Source organism: Anser brachyrhynchus (assembly GCF_964034855.1).
Source record: "Anser brachyrhynchus genome assembly, chromosome: 4".
Lineage (NCBI taxonomy): Eukaryota > Metazoa > Chordata > Aves > Anseriformes > Anatidae > Anser > Anser brachyrhynchus.
The window spans coordinates 3,143,015-3,170,945 of record NC_137698.1 but is presented as its reverse complement, the minus strand read 5'-3'; the positions used below and the strand labels follow the sequence as shown (position 1 = coordinate 3,170,945).

General features: G+C 39.3%; 3 protein-coding genes across 23 annotated transcripts in view; 2 read left to right on the top strand and 1 right to left on the bottom strand.

Annotated features, from left to right (window-relative positions):
- On the top strand, positions 1–18,015 carry AP1AR (adaptor related protein complex 1 associated regulatory protein). Of its 2 annotated transcripts, XM_080591310.1 has the most exons (10): positions 14–370; positions 4,634–4,682; positions 6,344–6,370; positions 7,198–7,223; positions 8,028–8,124; positions 8,880–8,978; positions 12,132–12,193; positions 13,278–13,351; positions 14,150–14,278; positions 15,629–18,015. In XM_080591310.1, the coding sequence occupies exons 1-10, from the start codon at positions 294–296 to the stop codon at positions 15,892–15,894; spliced, it is 906 nt and encodes a 301-aa protein (XP_080447436.1). In that variant the 5' UTR covers positions 14–293; the 3' UTR covers positions 15,895–18,015. The 2 variants fall into 2 exon arrangements, with proteins under 2 accessions (XP_080447437.1, XP_080447436.1); XM_080591311.1 differs by lacking the exon at positions 8,880–8,978 and having other exon boundaries at positions 1–370.
- On the bottom strand, positions 16,184–27,762 carry TIFA (TRAF interacting protein with forkhead associated domain). 7 transcript variants are annotated; one of them, XM_080591314.1, is made up of 3 exons: positions 27,624–27,756; positions 26,603–26,850; positions 16,184–23,748 (listed from the first exon to the last, which is right to left on the bottom strand). In XM_080591314.1, the coding sequence occupies exon 3, from the start codon at positions 23,726–23,728 to the stop codon at positions 23,168–23,170; it is 561 nt and encodes a 186-aa protein (XP_080447440.1). In that variant the 5' UTR covers positions 23,729–23,748; positions 26,603–26,850; positions 27,624–27,756; the 3' UTR covers positions 16,184–23,167. The 7 variants fall into 7 exon arrangements, with proteins under 7 accessions (XP_080447440.1, XP_080447444.1, XP_080447443.1 ...); XM_080591318.1 differs by having other exon boundaries at positions 26,603–26,847; positions 27,624–27,714; XM_080591317.1 differs by having other exon boundaries at positions 26,813–26,850; positions 27,624–27,677.
- The window catches only part of ALPK1 (alpha kinase 1), a 41,139-nt gene continuing 40,900 nt past the window's right edge, over positions 27,693–27,931 (top strand). For 11 of the 14 annotated variants that reach the window (XM_080591292.1, XM_080591291.1, XM_080591290.1 and 8 more), the window contains exon 1: positions 27,703–27,840. The gene's annotated coding sequence lies outside the window, so the exon portion shown is untranslated. Of the gene's footprint in view, positions 27,841–27,931 lie in introns of all 14 variants that reach the window. The other 3 variants (XM_080591294.1, XM_080591293.1, XM_080591297.1) reach the window with 1 other exon arrangement.

Sequence of the window (27,931 nt, the reverse complement as noted above, 5' to 3'; positions counted from 1 at the left end):
GCCGCCGAGGGCGGTGCCAACGTGGGGCGGGCGGTGTAGGCCTCTGCGCAGCCGGCGCGGCGCTTCCGCCCGCCTTCTCCTCCTCCTCCTCTTCTTCCTCCCCTTCCTCCTCCTCCTCTTCCTCCACCTCCTCCTCCTCGCCGCCCGCAGCCCGCCCCTTTGTTCCTTCCCCGCCGCCCTGCCAGCGCGGCCGCTGGGGCCGTTTGAATCGGCGCGGGGCGGCGGCGGCCCGCAGGGGGGAGGAGGAGCAGGAGGAGGAGGAGGAGGAGGAAGGAGGAAGATCCCAGGATGCGATGGGGAACTGCTGGGCGCGGTGGTGCTGCGGGCCGCTCCTGCGGAGGGAAGCGGGCCGGCTCCAGCGAGGCGGAGGGTAAGCGGGCAGCGCCGCTCCCCCTCTCCCCTCCCCGGGGCGGGGAGGCGCCGGCTCCGCCCTGCTCCTCCTCCTCCTCTTCCTCCTCCTCCTCCTCCTCTTCCTCCCCCCTCAGCTGCGGTTCCCGCAGCCGGGCTCTGGCCTGGGGCACAGCCGGGGGGGGCCGGGAGAGGTGAGGGGCGAGCGGGAGGCCGGCTGTTGGCGAGCAGCTCCCGCGGGGCCGGCGCCCATTTTGTTGCAGGCGCCCCTGGGGTCGCCCCTCGGGGGAAGGGGGCAAAGCCAGGGCTGTTCCTGGACGGGTGCGTGTGTGGAGGGGACGCCTGCTTGGGCATAACCGGGGGCGTTTCAGGTGCCTGTGCGTTGTCGCTTAGCCACCCGTTTCTTGCCCTGTAACCTGAGGAAAGGATAGTGCTTGATAGGTTCTCGCTTTGCACGTGGCTTTTTGGTGATCCTATGGTTTTAGGCTAATGGTCTTTTTCTAGCATTCAGGGGTAGTGATCGCAAAGCGTGCTTACCCTCGGAATTGATGGGTTTGGTTGTGAGGTTTGGTGGGTTTGCGTTTGTTTTCCGTTTGCTCTGTTTGGTTTTCCTGCCCTCCTACCTTCAGCTGACTTCCAGGCATTGGGTTGGAGACAGAGTCCACAAAGGCACAGGATTGGCTTTGCTTAACAGCAATTTCTAGATATGCTGCTATCTGGTATCTTACACTCTGCTCTAAAGTGACTATTGCCTATACTTTTTTTCCTTACTAGTTTATTTCTGCATGTTTACGATACTGTTAGTTTGGGGTGGGATATTTTCTTGTTGGCTTGTTGTTCTTGTATGTTCATCGTTTCTTGCAGCAGCATCTCTATTGTTCGGCTTGGGTGCATATATGGTTCACGAAGTATCACTGGTTAGCTTCCTGCCACGCTCAACTTCCTTGTATTCTCCAGCTGGTTTTCGACAAACTCTTACTGGGGTTGCCAACTTTCTCACCAGACTTTGTGTGTTCTGATGCCTTTCACTTGGCTACCAGGCTACTGCCTGCTTGGCTTTCTCAGTGACAAATATGAATGAGGATGCACGGAATTAAGAGAAATGACATTGTCTTAAGCTGTGGGGGATTCACGAAGGATTCGTAAGGATTCACTGGGGATTCATAAGAGCATTCCCTCAAGGGAAAAGGTGGTTTGCCATGATGGCTTAGCTACTCAGGTCTGCATAGGTTCCTGCTGTTAGTTCAACATCAGACTCTCCTTAGCAGTGAAATAAACTATTGTCTGCTGCTATAATGTTAAACTACTACGTATGTTCCTTCAGGTGTTGCCTGTAGTGGAGGGTTTTAAGAAGTGTCAGCAAAATGAAACGGTAGTGCAGAAAACAGACTTTTCTAATGGGGGGGGGGGGCTCCTGTTTGGATTTTCTTTTAAACTCTGAAACCGGAATATCATACGCTTGTGATCAGCTTATGAGAAAAAGATCATCAGTGCTATCTCTTGCAGTCAGGCAGAGTATGTCTCAATAGACCTTTGTTTTCTGCCTGGGCTGGTAGTTCATGGAACGGTGTCGGAGTGTTGAGCAATTCAGGTGTTCTCCTTAAGGGCGTGGAGGGAGGGACGGGGAATTGCATTAAAAACAAAACTGTGAAATGTTTGTTATAGTAAGTTTCCGAAGTTTAAAAGCTAGACTGCTACCAAATGCTGCAGATCCGGCTACATCTTGAACGGCATAGTGTAGCTTATCAAGTTAATTGTGATTATTTTAGTCACTCAGATTTATTTTTTTTCCTCTGAAACTGGAAATTCGTTGTTCTTCGATGCTCAAAGATTTAACTGTAAGAAGTAAATTCTGAGTTAAGTAATTAACAATATAGTTTTAACAAGTGTTTCCAAGACCTGCAAGATTCTAAATTGTGTTCAGATACCTGGGGATTTGTGTATGAGTTGTTGCAATGATTTTAGAGTTCGTGTTGAGCACATGTAGAGAGAAATAAAACATGACAGTCGTCTTCAGTATAGTTTAAGTTCACCTTTCTGTAATAACAAACTTTCTGTTGGTAGCTTTTTATTATTTTTAGGGACTGTCCTTATGCTTCTGCTGAAATAGTTTTGCTTAAAATACTACAAGCTGCAGCCATAATTAGAAAGTAGGTCATTGCCGTTTTGTCCCAATGTTCGACCGTAAGGATTCTTACAAATAGACAGCTAAAATAAGTAGATAAAAGAATAAATAATATAGACACCATGTATATTTGTTTGCTTAGATTGGGGGGGGGGGTTATCACAAAGCAAAATGTAGCAAAATCAAAACAACCCCTTTCACTACTAGTGTGAAAAAAAGCAATTTTACTTTATGTCATGATTTTAATACATGAGATGCTATTTTTTGGTGACGTTTTTATGCATAAAAGGAGAATAAGGCGCATATAAACAGAGTGGTTTAGAGTCAGCATCTAGTTGCTTTAAAACTTGAAGGTTGACCTGATAGTCTCTGTAGGTCCCATGGCCTACCAGCTGAATTGCTTTCCCTAGTGCCTTTTAAAACCTGTGTGTTTCTAAAGTCTGTTCTAGAAAATAAAGGGACTGTGGAGCTTAAATGAGACTAACAAAAGCTGTAAGCATTTTAATATTTTATTCCAGTTGAAGTTGGAGTGTGTAGGGATAAAGTGGATGTCTCCACTTCTGTCCTCAGTCACTCTGGGATTTCAGGGCTCCAACTCTTGTGCAGAATTATGTCTGTTACTGAGTCCCTGTTCAGCAGGTAGCAGGAACCCTAGATCTTCCCTGAAGTGTCACCACTGTTGGTATATATGTAGCTGTGTTTAGTAAGCTCACGCTGCATTGTCTTAGTTTTCCATCAGTTTACTGTGCAATTCTTGCAACTAATCTGACTGCAGCTCATCTGTCTGAAATAAGCGAGCATGTTTTCATTAGCCCTGATGCTGTAAACTGGAGGTGTAGTTTTGTTGGAAGATGCATGGTCCTAAAACAATTCTGTGTAACAGTCTTACTAAATTAGATTCCTAATGGTACTGGCTCCTGCACACTGAAATGTTACACGCAGAAATAAGAGTGAAATTATTTCAAGTGTTCATGCCACATGTCCCAGTTACAGTGAAGATGTAGTGCATGAATTAAAGTGGCCATTCAGTGCCGGTTTCATAGCAATGCATCAACTGGAAGTGGTTCTTTAGGGCCAAGTCTGCATTGCAAGGTACAGGCCTATATATAAGGAAAGGTTGACCAGGAGTCCACGCTGAAGCAGGTTGCAGTTTGCTAGGAGAGGCATGTTCTGACTGACCTCCAAAGGAAAATGGGATGGGGATGAAATATGATGTGATTAAAGTAGTTTGGGCTTTGGCCAGTGTGTTGCTTTCAGTAAAGTGGCAGTAGGTGTTGATCGCAAGTGCAGAACAATCTATTCTGCAAGTATAGAAATGCCTGAGGCCCTGGATTTATTCCTTGTATCGGTGAGGTAACTCTGGTTTTACAAAAGTTAGATGAAATGGATGTTTTACTGAAGCACCACCTTGAATTTGCTGTTGGATGACAGCCAAACCTCTTTCACCGGGTAAAATAGATTCGGGTAACTCAATACTGGATTGGCATTTATTTATTTTTACAAAGGATAACATTGAGATAGATTAAGGATTAAGAAGGAGACTGATTCCCTGTATAAAATTCCAGACTCTGAATAACTGGTTTTCTAGCTGGGAAGTATTGTCTGTACCTCCTTGTAGACACGTTTCTCAGAGGTTGTTGGTTGTTCTTTAGATGGTTGATCATGCTTCTATGGATATGGGGGAAGTAGAAGGTCAACCTTCCAGCTGCGTCAAGCTGTCAAAATAGGATGCATTGTTTAACATTGACATTGTACAAGATGCTATGCTCATAAAGACTTTTAAGTGTCACGATGGACAGAAGGGCTTTCAAAACTTGTCCGTAATAATTTTTTTCAAGACAAGTGTTATTAAAGGTATTGCAGACATGCTCAGTGCCTGTCGATGTCAAGTCCATCATGCTGATAAGTGATTTCTCTCATTTGAGTCTGTGTTTTCTCCAGTTCTGTACAAGAAGTTTAAATGTTTTGCCCCTGTGCTCTCGTAGCAATGCGGAGCACAGGTTGACAAGTAAACATGTTTAGTAAGTGAAGATTCTATATTTCTTTTATATTTAAAGTGTTGCACAAGCTATTTAAAATTAAGTATCGAATTTGTTTTTCTTCTGCTGTGAATTGAAATGACGACTATTTTGTAGAGTAACTCTAGGCTTGTTTTTACAGATCAAAGTATTTCAGAACATGTGCAACAGGAGAACACTTCACTATAGAGGTGAGTACTTACACTTCCATCCCTTTTTTTTGGGGGGGGGAGAGAGGAGATCGGGTGGGTTTTTTGTTTGTTTTAGGGGAAAAAAAAGTGGAAAAAATTGAATTCTAGCAACGTCTTTAATGCTTATTTGCAGTTTAGGTACACTGAAACATTCTAGGTTATTCCAGATTGAACTGATGCTGTACGAAGTGGCAAGTTTGTAGTTCTTGTGGTACCTCAGAACGTTAATACATCATCTTGCTTAAATCTATCATTTGTAAAGAAAAGCCATCTGTTGTTATCTGACATAAAGAATCCATACCCACCTGATACTCACCACCAGAGCATTCCAAAGTCTGTCAATTGTGTCTTTCATCCCTGCTGTGCTAGGAGTAATTTTCCTTTTCTGCTGGTAAATGCAGGGTATTTAGTTCTTGACTGTGGGATCATGATTCTGATTCTACAAAAAGCTAGAATCTGCTGAGGTTACTGTATAATTAGATGCACTCTAGTCCATCATGTTTGCTACATAGCTCCTTTCTTGGCTACTGAATATTACCCCTTTTTGCCAAGGGTAATGTAGGGTTAATTTGTATAATGTGAGATTCTCAGAATAACCTGGTTTACTTTCATTGGTGTTTCTGACGGTCTGGAACTCCTAGACCTTTCAGATGTCCCCGTTACTGAGAATAACAGTAATTGCTGCTTTGGTTTTCAAGAAAAGGGACAAATACATAGTGGGGGAAATCTGCTTTTAGCACACAGCTTCCAGTTGTGAGAGAGTGTTCCTGCAGCAGTGATATGATAGGGAAAAGAAGGTTCTGTCTTCCCCTCAAGTTCTTCCTCATACTCTGCTTACAGCAGTTAGTCAATACAGAGGTCAGTAAGGAGTCGTGCTGTAGGTACTGTCCATGTTTGATATATTGACTGCGTTTATGATTACTATCATAAAAACAGTATGGAGAACTTTCACTTGCTTTGTTTTGTGTTACGTGATAGTTCAACCTCTGCTGTATGAGTTCATGCAGCTTGAATGCTGCAAGGTGTTCTAGACCTGTTTGTCTTTTTTTGTCTTCCTACCATAAAGCATTACATTGTTTTATTGACCTTTAGTATCTTATGTGCAAAGCTGGGGTATGGGGTGTGTGTTTTGTTTGTTTTTAGAATTCTGTGTAGAAAGTAACCTTATGTATTTGAAGAAGTTTTTAATTTACAGAAAACTTTCTGATCATCACGGTTGCCATGCAAGGGGGAAGTTACTTGCATCGTACCTCTCACATAGTGTACTTTTTAAATTGAATGTGTACTGTGGTATGTTTAATACTCATACCATTCCTTTCACTGCTCGTATTATAATGCTTCAGATACGTGGAATTATTAACAACCGTATAAACCAAACAAATTTCATTCTGATCAGGGCCCTCACCTAAATTGTAGTGAATTTTTGACTCTTCATTTTAGGAGAATGTAAAGTTTGAGAAAAGAAATCTTCATAAGAAGATAAGGCTTACTCTAAATGTAGTAGTAGTTCCTCAGAAAGGAGGAGGTTTCAAATAGCATTACAGTCCCTGTATTACCCTTGGAGTAGTATTTTTGCAATCACGTTAAGGATGATATTTACCTCTGGTGTTTCGTGACTAATTATATTGGATTGTAAAGATTGTTTACTTTCTTTTCTGCAGTTTGAGAACCTTGTGGAAAGTGATGAGGTAGGTACTTGGATCGTAAGGTGAAACCTGCTAGTACAGTACACTCACACGGCTTGTGGCTGCAAGATCCGTATCTTCCTCCTACTTCATGCTGTGTACGCTTGTTTAGATTTAAGTTGCTGGAGTTTTTTACTTTGGGTTTTGCTTGCTCTAGGAATGAATATTCAGTGCTTTGGGAGAGATGAAAAGCTGAGAGAAATCTGTCTGGGGGGAGAATAGGAGGTAACGCTTTTTGGAAGAGAGCTCTAAAGGTATTAGCAAGAGAGAAAGATAAGCAAAAAAAAAAAACCTTGAAGGAGAATTTTCTTCTGGTATAGCGCTTGTAAATGACTCAGCAATTGCTTTCTGAGTATGCAAATGGGCATGAGTTGCTTTGCTAAGGAATGTTTTAGTAGTACTGTCTTGACAGTTACGGGTAAACTGGCTGAAGATTGTTTCTGAATAATACCAGTTGGCCTTAAAACTTCACTATGAGTTGAATATAGGTTGATAATGGTGGGGGAAACATATTTTCAATACCCTGCTCTGTATTTAAGAACACAAAGGCTAGTAGTGTGATTCCTGAAATACACAACTGGAATATTTATTTTCAGTTGGAAGCACTTACTTGTTTTACTTAGTCAGCCACTTTGCTTGATTGCATGATAAAGATCTTTTGAAATTCCAAATTAAAACAGTGTGTAAGGGAGGGATTGTTTCTCCCCAGTTATAAAAACCAGTATATGGGAGAAACTCATTTCATATTGTGCACTTTTTCCTCTCTTAAAATTGACTAATGAGACTCTCAAAAGTTCAGTGTTTTGTTTTTTCTTTTTTTAAATATACAGGGGGAAAGTCCAGGAAGCAGTCACAGGTAAGACATTGAGATTCAGGGTCTCTCTTTCCCTCTGCTCTCCTATTAAATTATTAAATTTGTTGAGACTTCCTTTCAAAATCCATTCTTGAGTGCATTGTAAAGAGTCTTTATTCTTGTTCTCGGGGGCTGCCTTTAAAATTACACAGGCATTTGGGCTGCAACTTCAGTGATTTTTTTTATTTATTTTTTTGTAATCATGGTAATATTTATGTAAGCAGTAGAAACGTAGAGGCCTGCTGTATAGGAAATGTATGAAAGCACTGAATTATATACTTTGGTTGCCTAATTCTAGATGTTTTGTGTTACTTAATTTTGATTCTCCAAATGTTGTTCCCTGTCAGCAGTCCCAGAAAAATAATATAGCAAACATTATAATATTACTATAATGCTCTTCTAATGTTGTTTGTTACATACGTAAAATTAGGCAACAAATTAAAGGGGAACAAATTACAATTAGGGGACCTGAACAATTAAGGAATAAGTGAGATTTACACAGCCATGACAGTTTAGCCATTCTATTCTGGTAGTTCTGTTAGCAAAAGATGTTTTGAGGGTATTTTTTTATAAAATGCAAAAAAAAAAAAAAAAGCCTTATAAGGGGAAGGCAGGACAGCATTATCTCAAATAAACTGAAACTTTGGAACTCTGTGCTCAGGAGTAGCAGGCCAAATGCACAGCTTGTTGGCTTTGCTTTAAAGGGCAAGTCAAGAAAGACTGGATACGTTTAAATTACTTTTGCAACTTAGGGTTGTCATGAGTAAATAATGGTTAGTCTTTTTGTTTTTCTCTCATGCTTCTTAGACCGTTGACTGATGAAGAAATTGCTGACTTGAAAGAGAGGCATTATGACTCCATTGCTGAAAAACAAAGAGCTGTTGATATGAAACTTCAGTCAGAGGTAAGCAGCTATGGTAGCTAGTATGGTGTGGGTAGTTTTTCTTTTTTAAGTAATTAAGATCAACCATGAGCAAAAGATTTCATTCACATGAATAATGTGGTTTTTTGTTTATCATTTGGCATTTTTTAGTCAACAAGATACCCAGAGAGATTGCTGTGCAATCAAGTTTGCATCACAGTTTTGCTTCTTTTTAATAACTTCACAGCTAAAGAATGAATTGAATAGTCTGGCTCTCTTACTGAGATCTGTTAAATTTGAACCATCTTTTCTTTGTATGAAAGGCAAAATGCGAAGTATATTTCATTCAGCTTTTCTTGCGCTCAGATTTTTTCAGAGCTTTTCTTAAGGAAAAGACACAATTTCTCAGTTTTGATTCAGAGTGTTGCAGTAATTAATGGAATATGATGGGGAATGCAACAGAAAATGAGAATATTTTGAATAAAATAGCAATGAAATATGCAGCTGAAGTTTGAAGTCTTTCGCTGGGCAGTTCATAATGAGAGGCAATCATGCATTTACAGCAATTCACTAGTAATGATTATTCAATAGGATAATGTTTTATCTAAATTTCTTGGGTTGTTTGGTGGCGGGAAGGTGTTAGATTCAGTTAATAAAGAAAAATGTTTTAACTAGAATCAATTTTATTTTATTTTATTTTCTAGTAGTTCTTTTGATTTATCAAACTTACTATTTTGTTCATAGGAAGATAGATAGGTTCTGCTTTTGTTAACCATTACTATTTTGTTTATATACAGTTAGCCTTACAAGAGGAGAAGTTAAGAATAGAAGAAGAGGCTTTATATGCTGCACAACGTGAAGCAGCCAGGGCAGCAAAGCAGAAAAAGCTCTTGGAGGTGAGGGGAAAAAGACCCCAATATATATCAGAGCTTCTCTTCTGTTTTTATGTATGCAGACTTTCCTAATATCCTTTACATCTCAGGAAATGTAATGAGGAAATTGCTGTGGCTTGTAAGTTCCAGTAAGGAAAGAAATATGTTATTTGAAAGTACATCTGATTGGGATAGCTGAAAATCATTAGAATTGTTTGAAACAGCTTATGACAATGGATATAAATTCTTGAATGAACCCTATGATTTTTAATCTAGAATTAGCTTAACAGATTCCTTAACGTTATATAAAAATTACTGATCTTTAATGTAAAGAGATCTGTGGTGATTTCCTAATGAAAAATCCTGAAATTAAGCACACATCATGACATCATTTAGGTTTATAAAATGAACGCACGTATTTATTTGCACTTAATTGTTCCCTGTCTCTGTGGTTTGTGCTAACATGAATATAAGCGTTTGAGTCGTCTGAATTCACTGTTAGCCCTGCTTTCAGCAGGAGGTTGGACTTAGATGACCTCCTGAGGTCCCTTCCACCCTTAAATTGTTCTATCAGTTTGTGATTGTATGTGTAGTAGCCAAAGTCCAGTCATAAGTAGTCTTTATTGAGTATATAACTCTGCCTACCTTTAGATGTCTGGTATCTATGCTTTTGGAGCTTAGTCAAGCAAAACAAAAGCCATATTTTGACGTTCTATTTTCTGAAAACAGTTATTGTTCTGTTTCCTTACAGCACTTATTACAGTGTTTTCATGTTGCAGTTCAAAGAATTACGTAACAGTGCATTTAATATTTCAGCATCTTAATAAGCTATTAAATGTGTTCTCACACGTTTCTGGCAACCTGAAATCTGTGTACGTTAAAAAGAACATTTTCAAAGCTTCACTATCTGTTCATGTTTTAACATGTATGGTTGAAAATGTAGCATGTTCAAGGTAACTGTCTGCTAGACATGGGATTTTTGTTCAATTAAAAGTAATCTTTTAAATTTTCAGAATTAGACATATGGAAAAACCTGAAATCTATAGTAGATACAGGCAAGATCTTTCACTCATGTGTTTTGTTTCTATTCAGAAGTGAATGAATTGAAAGTTGCTATTTGCAGACTGGTAGTGATGACTCAGTTTTCATCTAATATTGATATTACTAAGTATGGCTCAGGTCTCACTTTAGATTTCTCTTTCTATCCTCTTGCCATTTGGGGTGGGGAGGTTAATTCTTTCTGACTCTTTCCCATGTTTCTATCTTTTTCTAACACTTTTGGTGTATATAAAGTCAGGAGAAGTAGCTTGATTTATGCTTGTGGCTTTAATTTCTCTGCAGAAATTCTGCGTGAGAAATGTTATTTTCCTTGTCTTGGTATTTTTTTAATATGCACCTCTTTTAGGCAGAACCTACATCAGAAAGTGTTTATGGAGACTTTAATTTTCATCTCTTGTAAAATTAATACCACTTACCCCCTTCACAAATAATCCCCTGCAAAACCCCATAAGGGTTATAAGGATTTCTAAGGAAGCTTATATATAGATATGTGTATATATAAACACTTAACCCCTTTCTAGATCAGCAAGAATCCATTTTGAATATATAACTGGTGTCTTCTCTATTTGTGGGCAAAAGTCTGTTAAATGAAAAAATGGGTTTTTCATTGGAAATGTGGCATCCCTTTAAAAACTATTTTGGCTTGCTGATGTTGCCATACTAATTGTCAAGTAATGTAACAGCAGCAATTTTTAATATATACGTATCCTGGAAATTACAGCACTAGGTATTTGTATGTGATCCAGCAAAATGAGTAGGTAATTTGTGGGAAGATATGTGGGTGTATGAATTTTAGAAGGCATATATCAGTAATTGATTTATTTCCAGACTTGCTAATTATGTTGGTGCCAAATTCCTGGCCCTTTCTCCCTGCTTGTCTAAGTATTCCTACCTGTAACCACCAATGCTACGTGATATTTCTGATCCTTCTATGCTTCGCATTTCCTTACTGGTTTCAATCTGCTTATTCTGATACTTTTTTTTTAATACCTGCGAGGGAAAGTGCCAATAAAAAAAGCCATCGTCATCCTAGAATTTAGAATAGTAGCTGATCAAATATCTCAAAAGACTGTTTACCCAGCTAAGAGCAACTGTTGGTTGGAGTTTAAAGCTGACACTAAAAAATCTGGTTTACTTACAACCCGTTTTTCTTTTGCAGGGACAGATCCATTAAGGCTGAGAACAGATTTTTCATAAAACATGGTAGCTAGTTATGTCAGGTTTTTCTATAAAACTAGCTTGTTGATTTTTATCCTAGTCTTTGCAGTAGTCAGGGTGAGCAAGTACCGCTTCATAACTGATTTACCTTTCCTCATAGTTGATGTACCCAGTTTCTACACTCTTATTTTTTTCAAGGCAGGGAAAAGAAACTGAAGTTGTTAAAACCCAAAGACTTGAGAAGCAATAGAACCCTACTTCCATGACATCTATTCTTCCTCCTATGACCACAAAATGAATGCATTTTTTGGCTTGCATCTTGCATTTTTCTAACTGTTTCTCCCTAGTGATACCATGAAAGCACTAAGAGTGTAGAGGAATTAATACTTTTGGCCCAGCAAGGCAATAAAGTTTTAACTAATATAAATGAAGCTGGTACAGACGCCCGGAGGAGATGGCAGTATTGCTTCATGTAGGGATAAAAGGACCTCTAGGAAGATCTTTTTAACATGGTAGGCTGTCGTTCTTCTACACAGAGCAAAACAAATCAAACATAACCCAGGTGTTAGTGGGGTGTTGAAAATACATGTGGCTTGAGAAGAGAAGAAGGTACAGAAGAGGACAGATTCAATTGTGAATGAAGCAGTATTCATGTGTTTCTAGACAAATTGATGCTTATTTATGCACAAAACAAATTAAAATAGAGTTTTATTCACAAAACTACCTTCTTTTAAATGCAGAGATTTCAGAGATTAAAAGCAATATTGCTTGCATATAACAGTCTCTTCAGCATCTTAAAATATGATCTTTATTTGAATAGAAGTCAGTCTTTAGTTATACTTGGACTTCTCCAAAGACCAGGACAATGCTCTTTCTAATGCTGCAGTTAAGAGAATGGCTACTGAGTGTATTCACGAGTGACTGCATTCAGCATTTTCAACAATTTACTTTTTTCAATAGCAACGTAGACAGCAAAGGATAACACAGAGAGCACATGCTGTTAATAATGGAGACTATCAAAGGTAAGATATAGAATGTTAATAATAACTGTGACTGTTTTTATTCCTGTTTCTCACCTCCCACTCACAAAAAAGTTCTTCAAAGCTTACATACACAACATTTCTAAGTCAGAATTGTTTTGATTTGTTGCAGTTTTGTTCACACCAAGTAATTACTGAATGCAAGTTGGTTACCATTAATCTGCAAATATTTACGTTTGATTGCATTCACCCTGGGTTTCGCTGTAGTTATTCAGCTGATTCATACAAAATCAAACCTATTCCCAGCTAGTAACACACATCTATTTATACATCATGTCTCTCAGAATCACAGGGATATGTGTGTATATACACATGTGGATATATGTGCATATGTAAAATCTAGTATTTATATTAGAAATATATTTAAATGTAAAATCTCAGTTAATTTCAAAATATTTTTATTGTTCAGAACCCTGTTTGAAATGCTCAGTATACGTATACATTAACCAAATCAGGAATGGAATGATTTATGTATTCTGCCTGTTTCTTCATGAATATTATTCTTTTAGTTCTCTTTACAAAGTACAAAAATGTTTACTGTGATACGGTATTTGAATTTAGAAGAAGCTGTAGTCAAACAGTTGCTTTTTAATGGAAGAGAAAGGGGAATAAAAGGGATTTTTAATTAGAGGAGGGAAGTACAGTAAGGAAAGGAGCTGTCAAAATGGTTTATGAATGGGTGGGAACTAGCTGGGTTTTAGAAATGAATACAGAGATTTTTAAAAAAATATAGGAAAGTTAATGAGGCATTATTCCTAATGACAGAATGAGAAGGGAAGAGTAGTTTTATGACAGATATCAAGATAATTCATTTTTAGCTGAAATTACTACTGAAAATTGAGGAGAAGTTCAAACTCGGGTGCACGTGATCGGTAAAAATGGAAAGCCATCCTGTGGATCATTTTGTTTAAAAAAAAAAAAGCATGTGCACTTTGTAGCATAGAAGGGACTGGGCTATGAAAAGTTTCTTTAAAGGTGTGCAAACAGGACATGTGGATTAATATCTCTTTTTTGGTGTTTTTAGAGATTTATAAATCTAAAAACAAAACTTGCACTGTTCTTACAGCTCTGTGGCAGAGGAAGATTTTGATTCTTTCTTAAGAAATTCAAAATTCCAGTATGAAGCTTTTCGAAGTAGCAGTAAGTCTTCCCTTTCTTGTGTATGTCTTTAAATATTAAGTGACTAGGAGGAACACCGTCATTCCCCCCCCCAGATAAACATTGTTTTTATATGTATACTATATATACACACATATTAAAAAAAAATCAGCAACTTATTTTCCTCTTTAATCCCACGTGTGTCAAGAGCTCAAAACACACAGCAAATACGACTACAACCATTCCAGTTCTCAAAGGCAAATTCTGCAAGCAAACAAGTTCCATGCGTGGATTTTGTGTTACTAAGGCTTTCCAGCTCTCTCTGTGGAGGCAACATCCATGCAGTGAACTTTTCTTGTAAAAGCCCGAGTGTTTTTGAAAGATGCACATGTATGTGTGTAGCTTTCTTTACCTGTTCCTTAGCAAAATAATTAGACTCAAACTAAGGGATAACTTTTTTCTAATTAAGTGCAACAGAAGGTTTAGCTGCCTAGATTTGAAAGTTCCACTAGCGGTTAATAGGAAACTAATTGTGTTAACTGTTGTATTTGTAAGTTTGATGGTCTGTAAGTCTTTACGCAAGTCAGGCATACTGCATATGGAATTCCTCTATGGTTCTAATTAGACAGTGTGACTAAATGTCCTCATGTAATATTTTCATGGTGTTGACTATTAAAAAAAAAAAAAGCTACTGTGTGCTCTTTGAAGTGATGAATGAAGTCCTTTTTCAAATGAAGTTTAAAGGAGATAAAGTACAATGGAAACTTCCTTTGGAAGTTTAGTGTTGAATGTTAAATCTCAAATTCAAATATGTTTATGAACTTTTTTTCCTCCATATAGGACTTTCATCTGATGCTACCGTGCTGACGCCAAACACAGAGAGCAGTTGTGACTTAATGACCAAAACAAAATCGATGAGTGGAAATGATGACAGCACTTCATTAGATTTAGAGTGGGAAGATGAAGAAGGTATATGTTCTGTCATTCTCAATTTACAAGTCAGAAATGCTGACAGTTGCCACTATTTTGATTGTAAATTTGCCATTTTACAAAGGGAAGGTGGTTTAAAATTTAAATGATTTTTAGCTAGAAAACTGCTTATTTTGATAAATGTGGTTATCTGTCTAATAATTATTTTCTTTGGGTCCTTCAGTGAATTTTTTTTCTCTTCCATTAAATTCAACTGGCTTGTAGAGTAAGCCCACAACAAAACTAACTGTAAAGAAATGCTGCCCTCTTGTGAGCTAGTAGCAACAGGAACAGTTCATTCTTTATTGTTTCAAAGTACAGAACTTGGTCACTCATCTTTGACTGAAGTATTTCAGAAAACATTACAAATGTTTCCTGGGGTGATTTTTGGTTGGTTGGGTTTTTTGTTTGCTTGTTTAAGAGAACTTACTTTTATTGTAACTTCTACTGGAAACTTTCTTAAGTCTGCATTCTAGGTAAGTATCCCAAATATCCTTGCAGCTGATTGTTGTAGATCTTTCCTGTTCTTTTTAGTAAATCTGCAAAAGCCCCTGTCTTTGAAACAAAGTTATCCAAATTCTGGGACACTGACTTCAAAAAGCTCACCAAAAATAAGCTAGGATTTCTTTTAACCAACACGTAACTTTTTTTTGGCTTTAATATGCTGTGTTTTTCTGACAGTTTGTGTATGATTCAAATATTTGGCACTGTCAGGAGCACTAAAATATCAAAACAGGCTTCTGAACTAGAATGATTTAACTTTCACAAATTTTCCTAGGAATACCTGGCTTCTTTTTTCATCTAGTGTGAGCAAGAGATACTAGCTCTTGTTGCCCAAATAGGAGGATTCTTAACAGGAAATGCCTGGATCCTGAACTAGGCACGATTACATACTACTAGTGATAGTGTATAATCATTCTACACTTCTAATGGTAGTACTGTAATAGGATTGTGGATTGAAGTTGTTTGAGCACAGTAGATACTAACATTCATAGTAGTATTCATGTGCACATAATGGAGGGCAGCAGGTTGCTTCATATATAGGAGAAGTAAATACTGCTATCAAGTAGTTTCACGGTGTTTCCTGGCTTCCTCACAACTCTGTAAAGCAGTGTCACTAGCTGTTGTATTTATTTGGACCAAAGCTGGTTGCAAACTATTGACTTAATGTGAATAACAACAGCAGGGGAGAAAAAAGAATATGATACTTAGGAATGAAGAAAAAAAGTGATACTCAGGAATGAAATTAACTGAGTCTGGATCTCTGAATGTTTCCTCTGATGTTTTAACACAAACTTTAAGATATGCTCCTCAATTATGACCTTCTCATAAACATGTCTTAAATTGCAGGCATGAACAGAATGATTCCAGTGAGAGAACGCTCAAAAACAGAAGAGGATATACTCCGGGCAGCACTAAAATTTAATAGCAAGAAGACGGGAAGTAATCCAGCTTCAGCCTCTGATGATTCGAATGGATTGGAGTGGGAGAATGACTTTGTTAGTGCTGAAATGGATGATAATGGCAATTCAGAATATGCTGGATTTGTAAATCCTGTATTAGATTTGTCTGCGTCAGATATAAGGATATCTGACTCCGATCAGCAGGACAGATAGTGAAACTGGGGCTCTCATTTATGACCAAATGTTTAAAAGTGAAATAGAATGTACAAAAACATACTGCTCTTTTATAAAACTGTTCCCTTCTCTTTCTTATAAATGGATCAGCAAGGAATGGGAATGACTTGCTATCTGAATTAATTCAGAATTAAGTGCAATTTTATCATCTACCTTCTAAACTTTTGTGAAAACTGGGATGATTCCATTGTGCATATTTCAGGATATCTGGATTTAATATAAAATTATCTGCACTAATTTAAGCTTCATAGCTTGACATATCTATATTTTAACTAGCCTTTTTTTCCTGGATGATGTTTCTACTGATTTGTTTTTAAAATTCATCATTGGCCTAACATTTATCTGTGAAATAGTCTTATATAATTTATCTAATACTTGAATATAGAGATAATTTTTAAAATACCTTTTTTCCAATATGTGCTCTTTGACTTGTTCTTCAGCTATTTAGAGGGTGTAATTAGCCAGCTGTAAAAACAAATTTCTCACGTGGTGAATTGCAGTTTTCTGTCTTATTCTCTCTAGCCTTGTGTTGTCTTCTTTCCATTTCTTTTATTTTTTTATTATTATTTCATGCTAAGCACAATGAACCTCAACAAACATAGTATAAATCGTTAGGTTAGGTAAGCTATTGTCTTGTATAATATGCCGGGCATAGTCAGTGTGCGCCTAGAGGAAAAAAAACACATCAAAATCCTGTGTTTTAGATCAGAAATTTTAACCATTATCTAGTGGAGAACTGTGAGGACCAAAGCTTTGATTTCCCACCCACCCCTCTCCCCAGCAGATTAGAATGTTACTACATGTTTTTAAAAATTCTTTACATTGTGGACAACTTGTAATTCAACTTGATAAGAACAACTGTTGAAAAGTAATGTTCTCAGAGCAAACTGGGAGTCTGAACTTCTATACTGCATTTAAAAAAATATACATCTTCCTTCAAGTTACAAAATAGTATATTTAAGTGCTCTAGCTCTCCTGTGCCTCAAAACTGGATGGTTAATACTGATAACGTGAGGCTGAAATTTAAGCAGGTGTTCAGTTACTGCAGATCTGGTGTAATGTATTGTGTGATCTCCCCCTTGTATTTATGTAAGTTATACTTTAAAAAAAAAAAGCTCACTGAAGAGAATGTGCAAAACGGTTGTAAATCTCAAGCTTTCCCCAAGGTTTCAGTATAGCCATACTCTACTAGTGTTATTTTGTCTAGCTATCTTGTTTTTTTCCCTGAAAAAAAGTGGATGGGGGTGTTTTTTCACTGTTGTGGAATAAAAGCAGAATACTGTGTTAAGTAGTAACAGCTGCATCATTAGAAGAACTGAATTTGTTGGTAGGAGTTGTGTAATGGTTTTAGATTATCTGAGATCATATATAATGTTAGAATCGCTACAGCGCGGTCCTCTTCTTGACAACTTAAAATACTACACACTTGGGTTAAATATGTATCTATCAACACTAACGAACAGATAAATGTTTTGTTGATAACATTCCATTTCTTAATTTAAACTGTAGCTATGTCATTGAAAATATTTTAATGTAATTATCTACATTTGCAATGCCTGTAATATGTTTTAAAAATTTGTACACATCAAATGTATATTTTTGGTTTGGCATATGCTACTACTGTGTAACTTCTGATGTTTACTCGTATAATATATTCCTACTGAAATGAAGGCAACTCTCGTGATGTGTAAATAACACTTTTTTTTTTATCCTGCTGAAACTGTACCTTATCCTGCAGTGATCACTGATTTTCCTGATCAATGAACATGAGATTGACCTGTCCTGACCGTGCTTCAAGGAAGTACACTATAGCTGACAGTCTTGCTTGTAGAATGAGCAAGCATTTGGGGGGAAGGGGAAAAAGCTGTAATTCCAACCGAAGGTCTGTTCTGTGCATGTTCTGTAGCCATGGTTAATAGCATTCTGCTTTTCAGAGTTAAGTGAATTCCACTGAGTGATTTAAGAAATTATGGTCAATATTTGTGGAAATTTAAGAAACCAAAAATGATGTAAACAGCTTACGTGAAACAACACAACGGTACTGTAAAATACATATCTCTGTACAAACTTAAAACTAATTAAAATTTTCAGTCAGTCTTATATTTTGCAATGTTTCCTCTGCTGTTTTTGTGACCACTGTGTCATACACAGTAAGAGCAGTATATGAATATGAATCGCTAAGTGTTACCCAAAATTATTTCTGCACCAGGAAGGATCCTGTTTCACTTTTAAAATTACCTGTGTGTCAGGTAACAACGGAAGGTTTAGCAAATAATTAGCTGCCTCTTTAACCACTGAATTCCTTAACAGCCCTTCATTGAGACCTGCTGCTTTGGAAAGGAAGCTCTGACAAGTTGCAGTAAGAGGACTTGAGAAACCTGGAGTGTGGAGCCCTGCTATGAGAAAGAAGTAGCTGCACCATGATGCTTCAAAGGAAGGAAAGATAAACGTGTTTGTGTAATGCAAGCAGCTTCCCTGTTCTCGTTTCTGTCTTATTTAATACACCATTTTAATTGTCTTTGCTGGTTGTGTCTGTATATGGGTAATAGTGTTGTTGGTTTGGTTTCTTTGTTTTTAATTATAATATTTACTGGCCATGGAAGAGGTTTTTTTATTAAGTTGTTCACCTGCTTATGCATGTTTCTTTGCTAATATGCCATTACCAAACGTGAAATCATTTGACGATTATCTGGGCAGTCTGTCAGAGTTGCTTGGTTAAGCATAAAGTTAGTGTTACAGAGCGGTCTTCTAGTATTCTACAATTGTGAATGCTGGGATAGCTGATCCAAGTGAAAAATTACAGAAAATCACAAAAAAATGCTAGCTGCCTAAGTGCATGTAATTCTTCCAGTTGAGATAGCAATATATGACCAATGGCAACTTCTAGGCGGGGGTGTGTGTGTGGCAATAAAGGAGGTAGACAGGAGAATTCACACTGATCATCTGGAAGACAAAAAGTGTCTTCAGGGTATCAGCTAAATTCTGTAAAGGGGAAGTTATATTGTTGCTGTGTGACTTCAGTTGGCAGCTTTATGTAGCCTCCTAGGCACTTTGATGTTGTCCTCCTATTGTAGGTGCATAACTTCTTTTTCCCTCTGGACCAAACTGGAACAAGAGACTTGAGCATATAACCTAAAAGTAGTAGTAGTAATAAAACTAAACATCATACCGTGTTTTTTAATTAAACTCTTGCCAGTTATGTTCCCTACCCCCTTCATATTTTTGTAAACAGCTAAGTAACTCGATTAATATTCAGAATATGAGGTCTTCTACTTGGAATCCACTTAATCTGAACTGTAAGTAAATTTTATTCGTAATCTAGGTATGTCTGAGATCTTTTATCTAGAGGTCGTCTTATCATTAATTGACAGCATGTCAACTATAACTTTGATTCAAGTCAATAGGATAAAACTGACACTTGCGCAGTCAATTTAATGGAAGGCTAGGTCAGGTCTTTTTGCTCAAAATGTGGGGATTATGTGATGCCCAAATAAATCATTTGTGAAGAATGTTGGAAGAATCATCGTGAATTGAAGGATCAGACTCTGGAGAGAGTATTTACTAAAGAACAACAAGTTTTCTAGCTGCCTTTCCTAAATGAAAATGGGTTTTTACATTATTGTTGTTTTACTTTACACCAACTTCTAAAATGAAATAGACCTTTGGCTACATTACAATGAAAGCTGTTATAGATGATCTTACAGATGATGCTATAGAGCCTGCATATTATGAAAATGGATCTTAAATATTTTTTATTTTCATCCATTAATTCAAAAAATCATGGTCAACTAGCTTCTCAATAAGAGTCTGCTGGCTATGTACCATTTTCTGAACCTGCTCATTTTCAAAATGTTTATTTTATACAGTGCTTTTTGGTTTGCTAATGAGTTGTTTTCCTATGACATTTCTTGATTATTTTTTTTTAATACTGGGACCCCTATGGAAACTACTGCTGATTTATCAAAGAGTGGCTGATTGTTTCCTAGTTAACGTTTTTTCATCATGTGTGTTGCTATTCTCTGTTCCAACAGTATGATTCATGCAAAATGCTCTATGGTTTTTTGCAATCACTTTAATAGACTTGAAGATGTTGACTTTGGCACGTTACTAAAGTATGTGCAATAATCCTTGATTTTAAAATGACAATTAAATTTACTTCTACGTTATATGCAATCACTGAAAGTAATCCAGATAGTTTCTAATCTGTGCAGCTGGTTCTCCTTCACTGGGTATTTTATCTGAAAGAGTTTGACTATGTTTAATGACGTTGAGGCTTGAAAGTTCATTGAAACAGCACAACACTATTTTGCTGTATAATATAGAGAGTGGAAATTTGTGATAGAAACATGTATCTAAGATGAAAAAAAAATCATTCTGTCAAAATCCATTCTCATTATGCCTGCCTGGCTTTGTTTTTTTTTTTTGATGTAAGTAATTTTTATTTTAGATGTGAAATTACATTTAATAATGGCTTTATGGAACGGTGCTCCTAAGGTCTTGAAATTTCTTGCGGTCTGTGCAGATTTATTGAGAACATGCCACTGATATTTTCTTCTGTTACCAGACACGTGTTAATAACTAGTATACAGTAGAGACATTCATCAGATGTGTGCATGTCTGGAACACAATACGTCCCTTTCGATATCTTGTTGGTTGACATCTATCATAGAATTGATTATTTTTAATTTCTTTCTACAGTACTGTTTGGGGGTTGTGTATATGTTTTTAAGGAAGGTGACAATATTCCAGCTTTGGAAGGGAATCAGAACTAAGCCTTTCTGTTATTTTTTCTGTGATCTTCAGTGCCGTGAGAGGCTGTGCTAGCTTTTGATAGCATAGCTCAAGAAAAAAATCATTTTTAATGCATATTTTGGGGTTGATTCTTACCCCAGGTAAACATAGTTGTAGGAATGATGTGAGGTTTGGAAACCTCTGTTTTGTTTCTCATTCCTCGGGTCAGTATTTTCTCCTGGCTCCTGGAGACGTGCCTACAGAATGCACCGCTCTGGATCTATGGCTAGCCACGGAGCCCCTCTCTCCGTACAGCGTGTACAAAACGTACCGAGATGCAGTACTGTGACCTCTGCAGAACAGCCAGAAGATGGTAAGTAGGTTGTAGCCGCTTCTGTTTATATACTCCACTTGAAAAGTTGTGACTGAGGTTATTTTTTCCCTGTAGATAACAGCACAGAAAATGTAAGCGATGAATATGATTGGAGACACATGGAAATGTCCTGTGTGACAGGGCCAGTGAATAGAAGTTGTGTAACGATACTGCCTAGTGGTGGTAACAGTGCTGGTTTTTGAAGTCCAAGCGATATGAAACAAGAACTTGCATGTCATCTGAAATCATTTAAGAGCAGTAATGGGAAGAGTGCTGTTTACTGGAAATGTAAAACACTCCCTCTTCCCTCAGACGCGAGCCAAATTTGTGAACTTAAGAAATCCCATGCATTTTAGATGAGAGGTTGACTTCACATAAAAGCTTTTATATGTAAGCGCTTCTTTCAGACTGCGTTTTCATCATGCTCTTTTTCCAGACAGCTTGCACTTGCAGGCTATTTGCCACTGCCTAACTATAGAGTAGGAAGACTCGGATCAAAAATACAAAAAGCCAACCAGCCCATGGCTTTAGAAGCCTGCAGCCGGTAGCGCCGTGGCCGGTAGCGTGGTGATTCTTGTTGGGCTGCTTTGGTTAGGCTGAGGTGCTGGGCGTGTGGTAGAGGCATTGGTGCTGAGGTGGCAGCTGAGTCTTGCTTTGCACGTCTAGCCCAAAGACTGCAGCAGGTATCAGAGGCTACTTCAAAGGGTAGAAAACATGGGAACAAGGTATTTTTGGCAAGGATGAGACTCTCTCTTTTCTCTCGCTTGTGGTTGTTTCTCTTAATCTTAGAGTATGTTGTGTAATTCAACAATTCTACCCTCCGTTATAATCCTGGTTTTCTTGTATTGTAATGAATAAAGTTGAAAGGCATTCTCAATGTTTAGGAAGTTAAAAGGAAACACCTTAAATGTAAACCTTATCCCAGAATTCCTCAGACAGATGGGTTTGGAGTCAATAGCAGTATGTTGCAAAGGTAAACTAAGTTCTTCAGTGCTGTACAGTGGTAAGGATGGATGTGTATAGGGCAGGAGACTGATCTACTGAATGTTTAGGATAGGTTATGGAGCAGATGCTAATGCTGGAGGCTAAAATGTGTGCCTATTCTATGCCTTTCTAGTGTCTTTCAAACTATCGAAATCACCTGACAAAAAGGAAGTGCTAATGAAATGCTGAGCCCCTTAAAAAAATAAAAAATAAATAAATAAAAAAAAGGTGAGAAAAACCCACCTGAAAATAAAACTGTAAGAGTGCAAGGTGGGTGGGAAGTGAGGGGGCAGAATAGGGAGAAGGCTTGCTGAAAGCATTTTAGTCGACTCTTGTCTTGGAGCAGCACTACTTTCTGCAAGCCCAGAATACTGGCAGTGAAAGTTCCTTCTCTGGACTGTCCTAGAAGTGACTTTAATCACACAAGTATTTTTAAACCATACTTGTACAAAAAGACAAATCCTTACTGGACAACCAAATGTTTTACTACAAAATTTAGCTGGGTCTTTACATAACACGATCACAAATACTGCATGTTTATTTACATTCACAAGCAAAAACACTTTACTGGCAAAAAAAAACCATACATTTTAATCCCAAATAGAAAGAAGATTTCTGTGCAAAGTTAGTATAAACATTAACTTAAAAATGCTATGCTGACAAAGTACTTCTAAGCTGCAAAATCTGGGAAGTTACAACCTAGGCTTGAAAATACTGTTCAGAGCTTAATGTCAAAAGCAAAAAAAAAAAAAAAAAAAAAAAAGTATAATAAATGCAGCAAGACATTACATCCCTCCTTAGCTAACCAACATCGTGGCTAAAATATTGTTCCGAATGCTCTACATTAAAAGCTGTTAAATACGTCTTCGAGGCATGTGGTCACAGTTCTTGAACTGAATCTGCTACCATGGACTGGAGTGGCTCTAAGTGTCTCTCATATGTTTACGTGGAAAACAGTGGAGATCAGAGAGAACGTATGCCCTGGTAAAGACAGTGGCAGGAATTTGTTTCTGTTCACCAAAGTATGTCGTGGTATTGAAAACAGTAAGAGGCCTGATGTACAGCAGCGAGAACCATGAAAAAGTAGGCTGAGATAATGGCCTTCTGCTCCTAAACCATGCAGGTTTCACAGGTTCAAAATCTCATCCAGCCTCTTTCTCTCTGCTAGCATGACTCGTTTTCATCAATCTCTATTGGGCTTTTGCCTTGGGAAGGAAACGATGGGATAAAGCTGTTCTCGGGTATGGGTTGTAGCAATGGAATGCATTTTTCTTGTAAAATTGGTGCTTTTGCCAAGTGTAAGTGAGTCTCAAAATAATCCAAGGACTCCCCTTCTTGAATCTCCATTAAAATCTGGTAGTCCCCAAAACAAACGATGCACTTCCATGGCAGGTCAATTTTGTTTAAGTAACCCAGTTCTGTGTGGTCCACAAACAGTTTTGTTTTCTTGCTCATGTTCTTTATCTCAAAACACAAGTCTGAGCTGTTAGGCTTTCTGTAGAACTGCAGTGAAAACTGAATCCGAGAAACACGAGTATCCACCAAGTTATAATGGCAGATGTTAGGGTCGCGGCCAAACTTGGCCATTTCGTCTGCCCTGACCTGTTCTCGCTTACAGAAATTCAGGCAGCGAAACATCATCTTGTCGTCTTGGCAAGGATGATAAAAAGTCATGTGGAGGCATGCTGCTGTTTCCTCAGTTTCAGCTTCTTCATAAGAGGTCATGATGAAATGAATTCTCAAAGCTACGAGAAAAATGTAAAATCACAGCATGAAGTCACTGCAATGCCATACAAGACTATTTTTTTGGTAATAGAGTACTTAATATGCTATTGCATAGTGAGCCTATGTACATCATAGCAAATTGTCTAGCAGTAAACACTGGAACAAAGAAGTGGGAGTTGAGCACACCCAGTCCATGAAAACCATCATTTCCTACCCCTCCATCAAAGACTCAGTAGGGGACAAATAACTTTAACAAATGCAAAATGAGTATAGTTAGTAATATTTCAAAGGGGTAGAAAGTGGCATTTTGGCTCTTTAGTCGGTTTACTTCATGTATGAAACTAAATGGAATATGTAGAAATGACTGATGTGGCAGTACGTAAAATTCTTGCAAAAGCTAGAAGGTCAGAGACACAAAAGAAGAATTGTCTCCAGTTCTGGGAATTTCCCTGTTGCCTACTGGAAAATCCCAGCTCTCCAGTGCAAAAGTACCTAATTAGGCATTAGAACTAACAAATAAGGGGTTTTTTTGTTTGTTTGTTTTTTTGGGGAGGTACCTTTTGAAACGCAGCACGGAGCTACTTGCTTAGGAACTAAATTCTGTTCCGATGTCTGAGTTACCACAGTGCATCCAAATATAAATCTACGACACACCTCAGGAAACATTGTAATCTAGTCCTCTGTACGTGGAAGGCTTGTATTTTCCTGCACATAAACTTAGTCTGAAGAAAGAAAAGGCTATGTAACCTGAGAATGAGTTCTCAGGTGCTGGTCAGAGAAGTGCATTATTAAAATGCATTATTTATGAGCAGCTATTGGAATCAAACAGTGACTATGTTTGCAATGTTTCTCTTACATCTCACTAAGTTCCCAACAAGTCACACCAGTTCTGAGCTATCTTTTCCAGCTCTATTCATTGAATCATGCTGAATAAAGCTTACAATTTAACCTGTTGTTTTATGGCTATCGAGTTATCTTTACCAGCTGTATTCATTGAATCATGCTGAATAAAGCTTACAATTTAACCTGTTGTTTTATGGCTATCTGAGACATCAGTGCAGCAAAGAATTCCGACTTCTTCTTTTCAAGGCTTAATTATACCACTGTAAATAATCCCCAAGCACAATTCATTGTGTATCAGTGTGCTGCTCAGTGGAAACCCAGAAACCTCTTCGTAGACCTTTGGCGCAATAACTGCAGCAGGTCTCATACAGAAGTGTAGCTACCACAGCTTGCCTACTGAAGGGGGCTACCACAGTGCTTCTACCAAGCTCAGATAATTAGAGGAATATAAAATTTCAAGTAGATCTCGGAGTTCACTTTAAAACCAAGTAGAACATATAACCCATACATTTGACAGAGGTATAAACAGACACCCTGGTGGCAGGTTACTCCTTTGTCACATGTAAAAGGCATGCTTCAGTGGCATCAGTGTCCATCCCTCATTCCAGGCGTATGGCTCAGCCCCAGGTAGCTGGGTGAGCTATGTGAGCAGGAGGATGGGCCGTCTTCTCCTGCGCTTCCTTTTGCCCTTGACTGTTTCACTCCAATAAGAGGTTGCAAGATGCTACACGAGGTCAGCTTTGGCTAATGGGAAAAACCACATCGTTTCATTTAGTTCACAAATCAGCCTATAGAAACAGCTTTCTGTCTCAAGTCTTGGGCTGAGTTTGATGCCAAATAAATACTGAAAGAGTTTTTCATTGCTAGATTGTATGGGGCAGCAAAAAGGTTTTGGAGAATGCTCTCTGGAGAAGGAAACTTTCCATACTGAAAATCAAGATTTCTCCTGCAACTGTAAGGTAGCCCACTGTGGTGCGGTTGTCTGTACTTTCACTTGTGTCAAACAGTCATGATTTTACCATTTTCCCTTCTCTCAACATCATTTCTTTCAGTGTGCATATATATCCCTATTTTTAGACGCAGAGGAGTGACACTGAGAATTGCAAAGACGGTTACCTAACTTGAGACCTACAGGGCTTCGAGGTGGGTGTTTAGCAACACAGGCAAGAGCTCTAGCTCTCTACCTTCAGGTCAGAGTTCAGACCACTCTGCCAATCTGCTTCTGCAGAGCAGCACGTAAGGCTTCAGCATGCACACCAAGAAAAAGAGTAACATCCATTTTGTTATTTACCTTTTATTTTAAGTGACCACGAACCCTAGGGCAGGGGTGGTGCAGAATGAGGTTTTCAAGAAGGCTGCCTACGCACAGCTCTCCTTCCCATACTCCAGAAACACCAGGCTGCCAGCCTATCTTCCACCACTGGCAAGGGAGAGCATGGGAGGCTGACAGCCAGCAGCTTACTTCACAGCCTGTTTGTCCACAGCCAGGTTTGTTCTGTGTGTTGGGTGTCTAATGCAGACGATCCTCCAGCACCACCTCACCAATGTACACCAACCACACAGGTGTGCACAGAAAGCAAACGTACCCCAGGCAAATGTCCTGACGGCTCCTAACTTTGGAGTGCTCAGTGCCTGCAGCCTTAGTCACGTTAAAACAACCTGTGCTGTAGTTACAAGAGGGTGTGCTCAAACTGCAGCTCGCTCGCAGTCCCACAGGCACAAAGCGGGGCGTCTGAGCGGGGACCCATGCCACCCTGCAGCCTTTCACCCACAAAACGCAGCCATCTGCTCACGACACTGACCGCAGCCATTGCAAGGGAAGCTCAGGTGCCAGCACAGCCACCTAAGCCAGAAGATACTGAAGCAGACAACCCAACCAGCTGCCACCCAGGCCGGACTGCTCACCTGTGTTCAAACAATCCACAAAGCTGCGTGGCAGCAGGAGCCGTGCCGGCCTTTGTCAGCCCACAGAGGCCCTTTCACTTTCCCCCACCACCCCAGGCCGCCACAGGGGCCCGGACCCCTCCTCACCTGCGGCTGTGGGCCCCGTAGGACTGAAATGGCGGCACAGGGCCGTGAGGGAGCAGCTGGCAGGAGCTGGGGACCCGAGGGCCGGGATGCGGTCGGGAGCTCGGGCCCCAGGGGTGGCGGTGGCCGCGGGTGGTTCTCGCCTTGAGAACAGCCAGGCTCTGCTCTGCACAGCTTCAGCTGGGGTCTTGTGTGGGCACCCGAAAATCTCACCTTCATCGAGGACTTTTCTCGAACCAGTAGTAACACTGCTGGCAAGAAGCATATGCCACAGAGGTAGCAGGTTAAGCTTTCAGAAGAATTCAAGTAGTTTCAATTTCACTCCCCACCTCCCAGATTAACACTTTGAACACAAACAAGATGTAGTAACTACAAGGCATGCTTTCAAAGTAATAGTTCACTGATAATGTTTTAAAGATATTAAGAAGTGTTCAGTTATTTTCCTGTGCTCTAAGCAGCGGTGGTTCAGCTTCATTGCACTGCCTCCTCTCCTTGCTGCTAAACCAAGCTGAGCTGAAAATCCATTTCACTAGAAATCCTGATGCAACCCTGCCACCTGGTAGGAAAAATGAGCTATTCCCTCCCCTTCAGCTGCTCCATTTTACTTATTAAGCAAGATTACTCCCACACACGGAACGAGAGGCAGCGCACAGAGAAAAAGGATTTGCCTCGGTCTCAGTCCTTCACTACTCTGTGTACCTGTAGCGCTGTGACTGAAAGGTGGTGTGCCTCGATAAGTACTGGAAGATGGAGCCTACGCAGTTAAATACCTGTGCCAGTTCATATGAGCTGTATTTCATTTACAGGCTCCCTTTATTTGTTCAATAGACAGGTAAATCACCTACAGTTTGCTAAGTTCTTTCGCTACCCTACTCCTGTAATAGCTTTTATCAGTCCCGATAGACCTGCTACATACGCCTGGCTCCCTCTGCGCCCACCCGAAGGGCTCAGACCCGGTTTCGCAGGCAGCCTGCTGAGAAGCAGAGCAGGAGAAGCGATTCCCTGAAGCCGCTCGCTCACTTACCGGCACGCCGGGGCTGCAGCAGGCGGGCTGGGCGCGTGTGCTGGTGCTGCACCAGGGCTCGGCCGCCTTCTGGAAAGCACAGCGTTGTGCAACGCGCAGCATGTGCTGCCTGTTGTAATTCCTGTCAGACCTTCGTTTCCGGATCCAGCTGATTTACAAGGCCTCGGTGCGAGGAGAGAGCTTTCCCGGTGAGGTTATTTCAATTGTAGCCGCCAAGGTATGTCAGTGCTCTTCCTGTTTATTTCAAATTTTTCCGGCATTAGCTAGCCTCACTCCAACTACGTCTTTACTATCAGTTTCTTAATTTG

Coding starts and splice junctions, on each gene's coding strand:
- TIFA (XM_080591312.1), bottom strand. CDS start 26,864: ATGCTTCTTGCCAGCAGTGTTACTACTGGTTCGAGAAAAGTCCTCGAT. Junction 23,749..26,602: donor TACGGGGCCCACAGCCGCAG/GTGAGGAGGGGT, acceptor TTTTTCTCGTAG/CTTTGAGAATTCATTTCATC.
- AP1AR (XM_080591310.1), top strand. CDS start 294: ATGGGGAACTGCTGGGCGCGGTGGTGCTGCGGGCCGCTCCTGCGGAGG. Junction 8,125..8,879: donor ATATGAAACTTCAGTCAGAG/GTAAGCAGCTAT, acceptor GTTTATATACAG/TTAGCCTTACAAGAGGAGAA. Junction 13,352..14,149: donor TGAAGCTTTTCGAAGTAGCA/GTAAGTCTTCCC, acceptor TCCTCCATATAG/GACTTTCATCTGATGCTACC.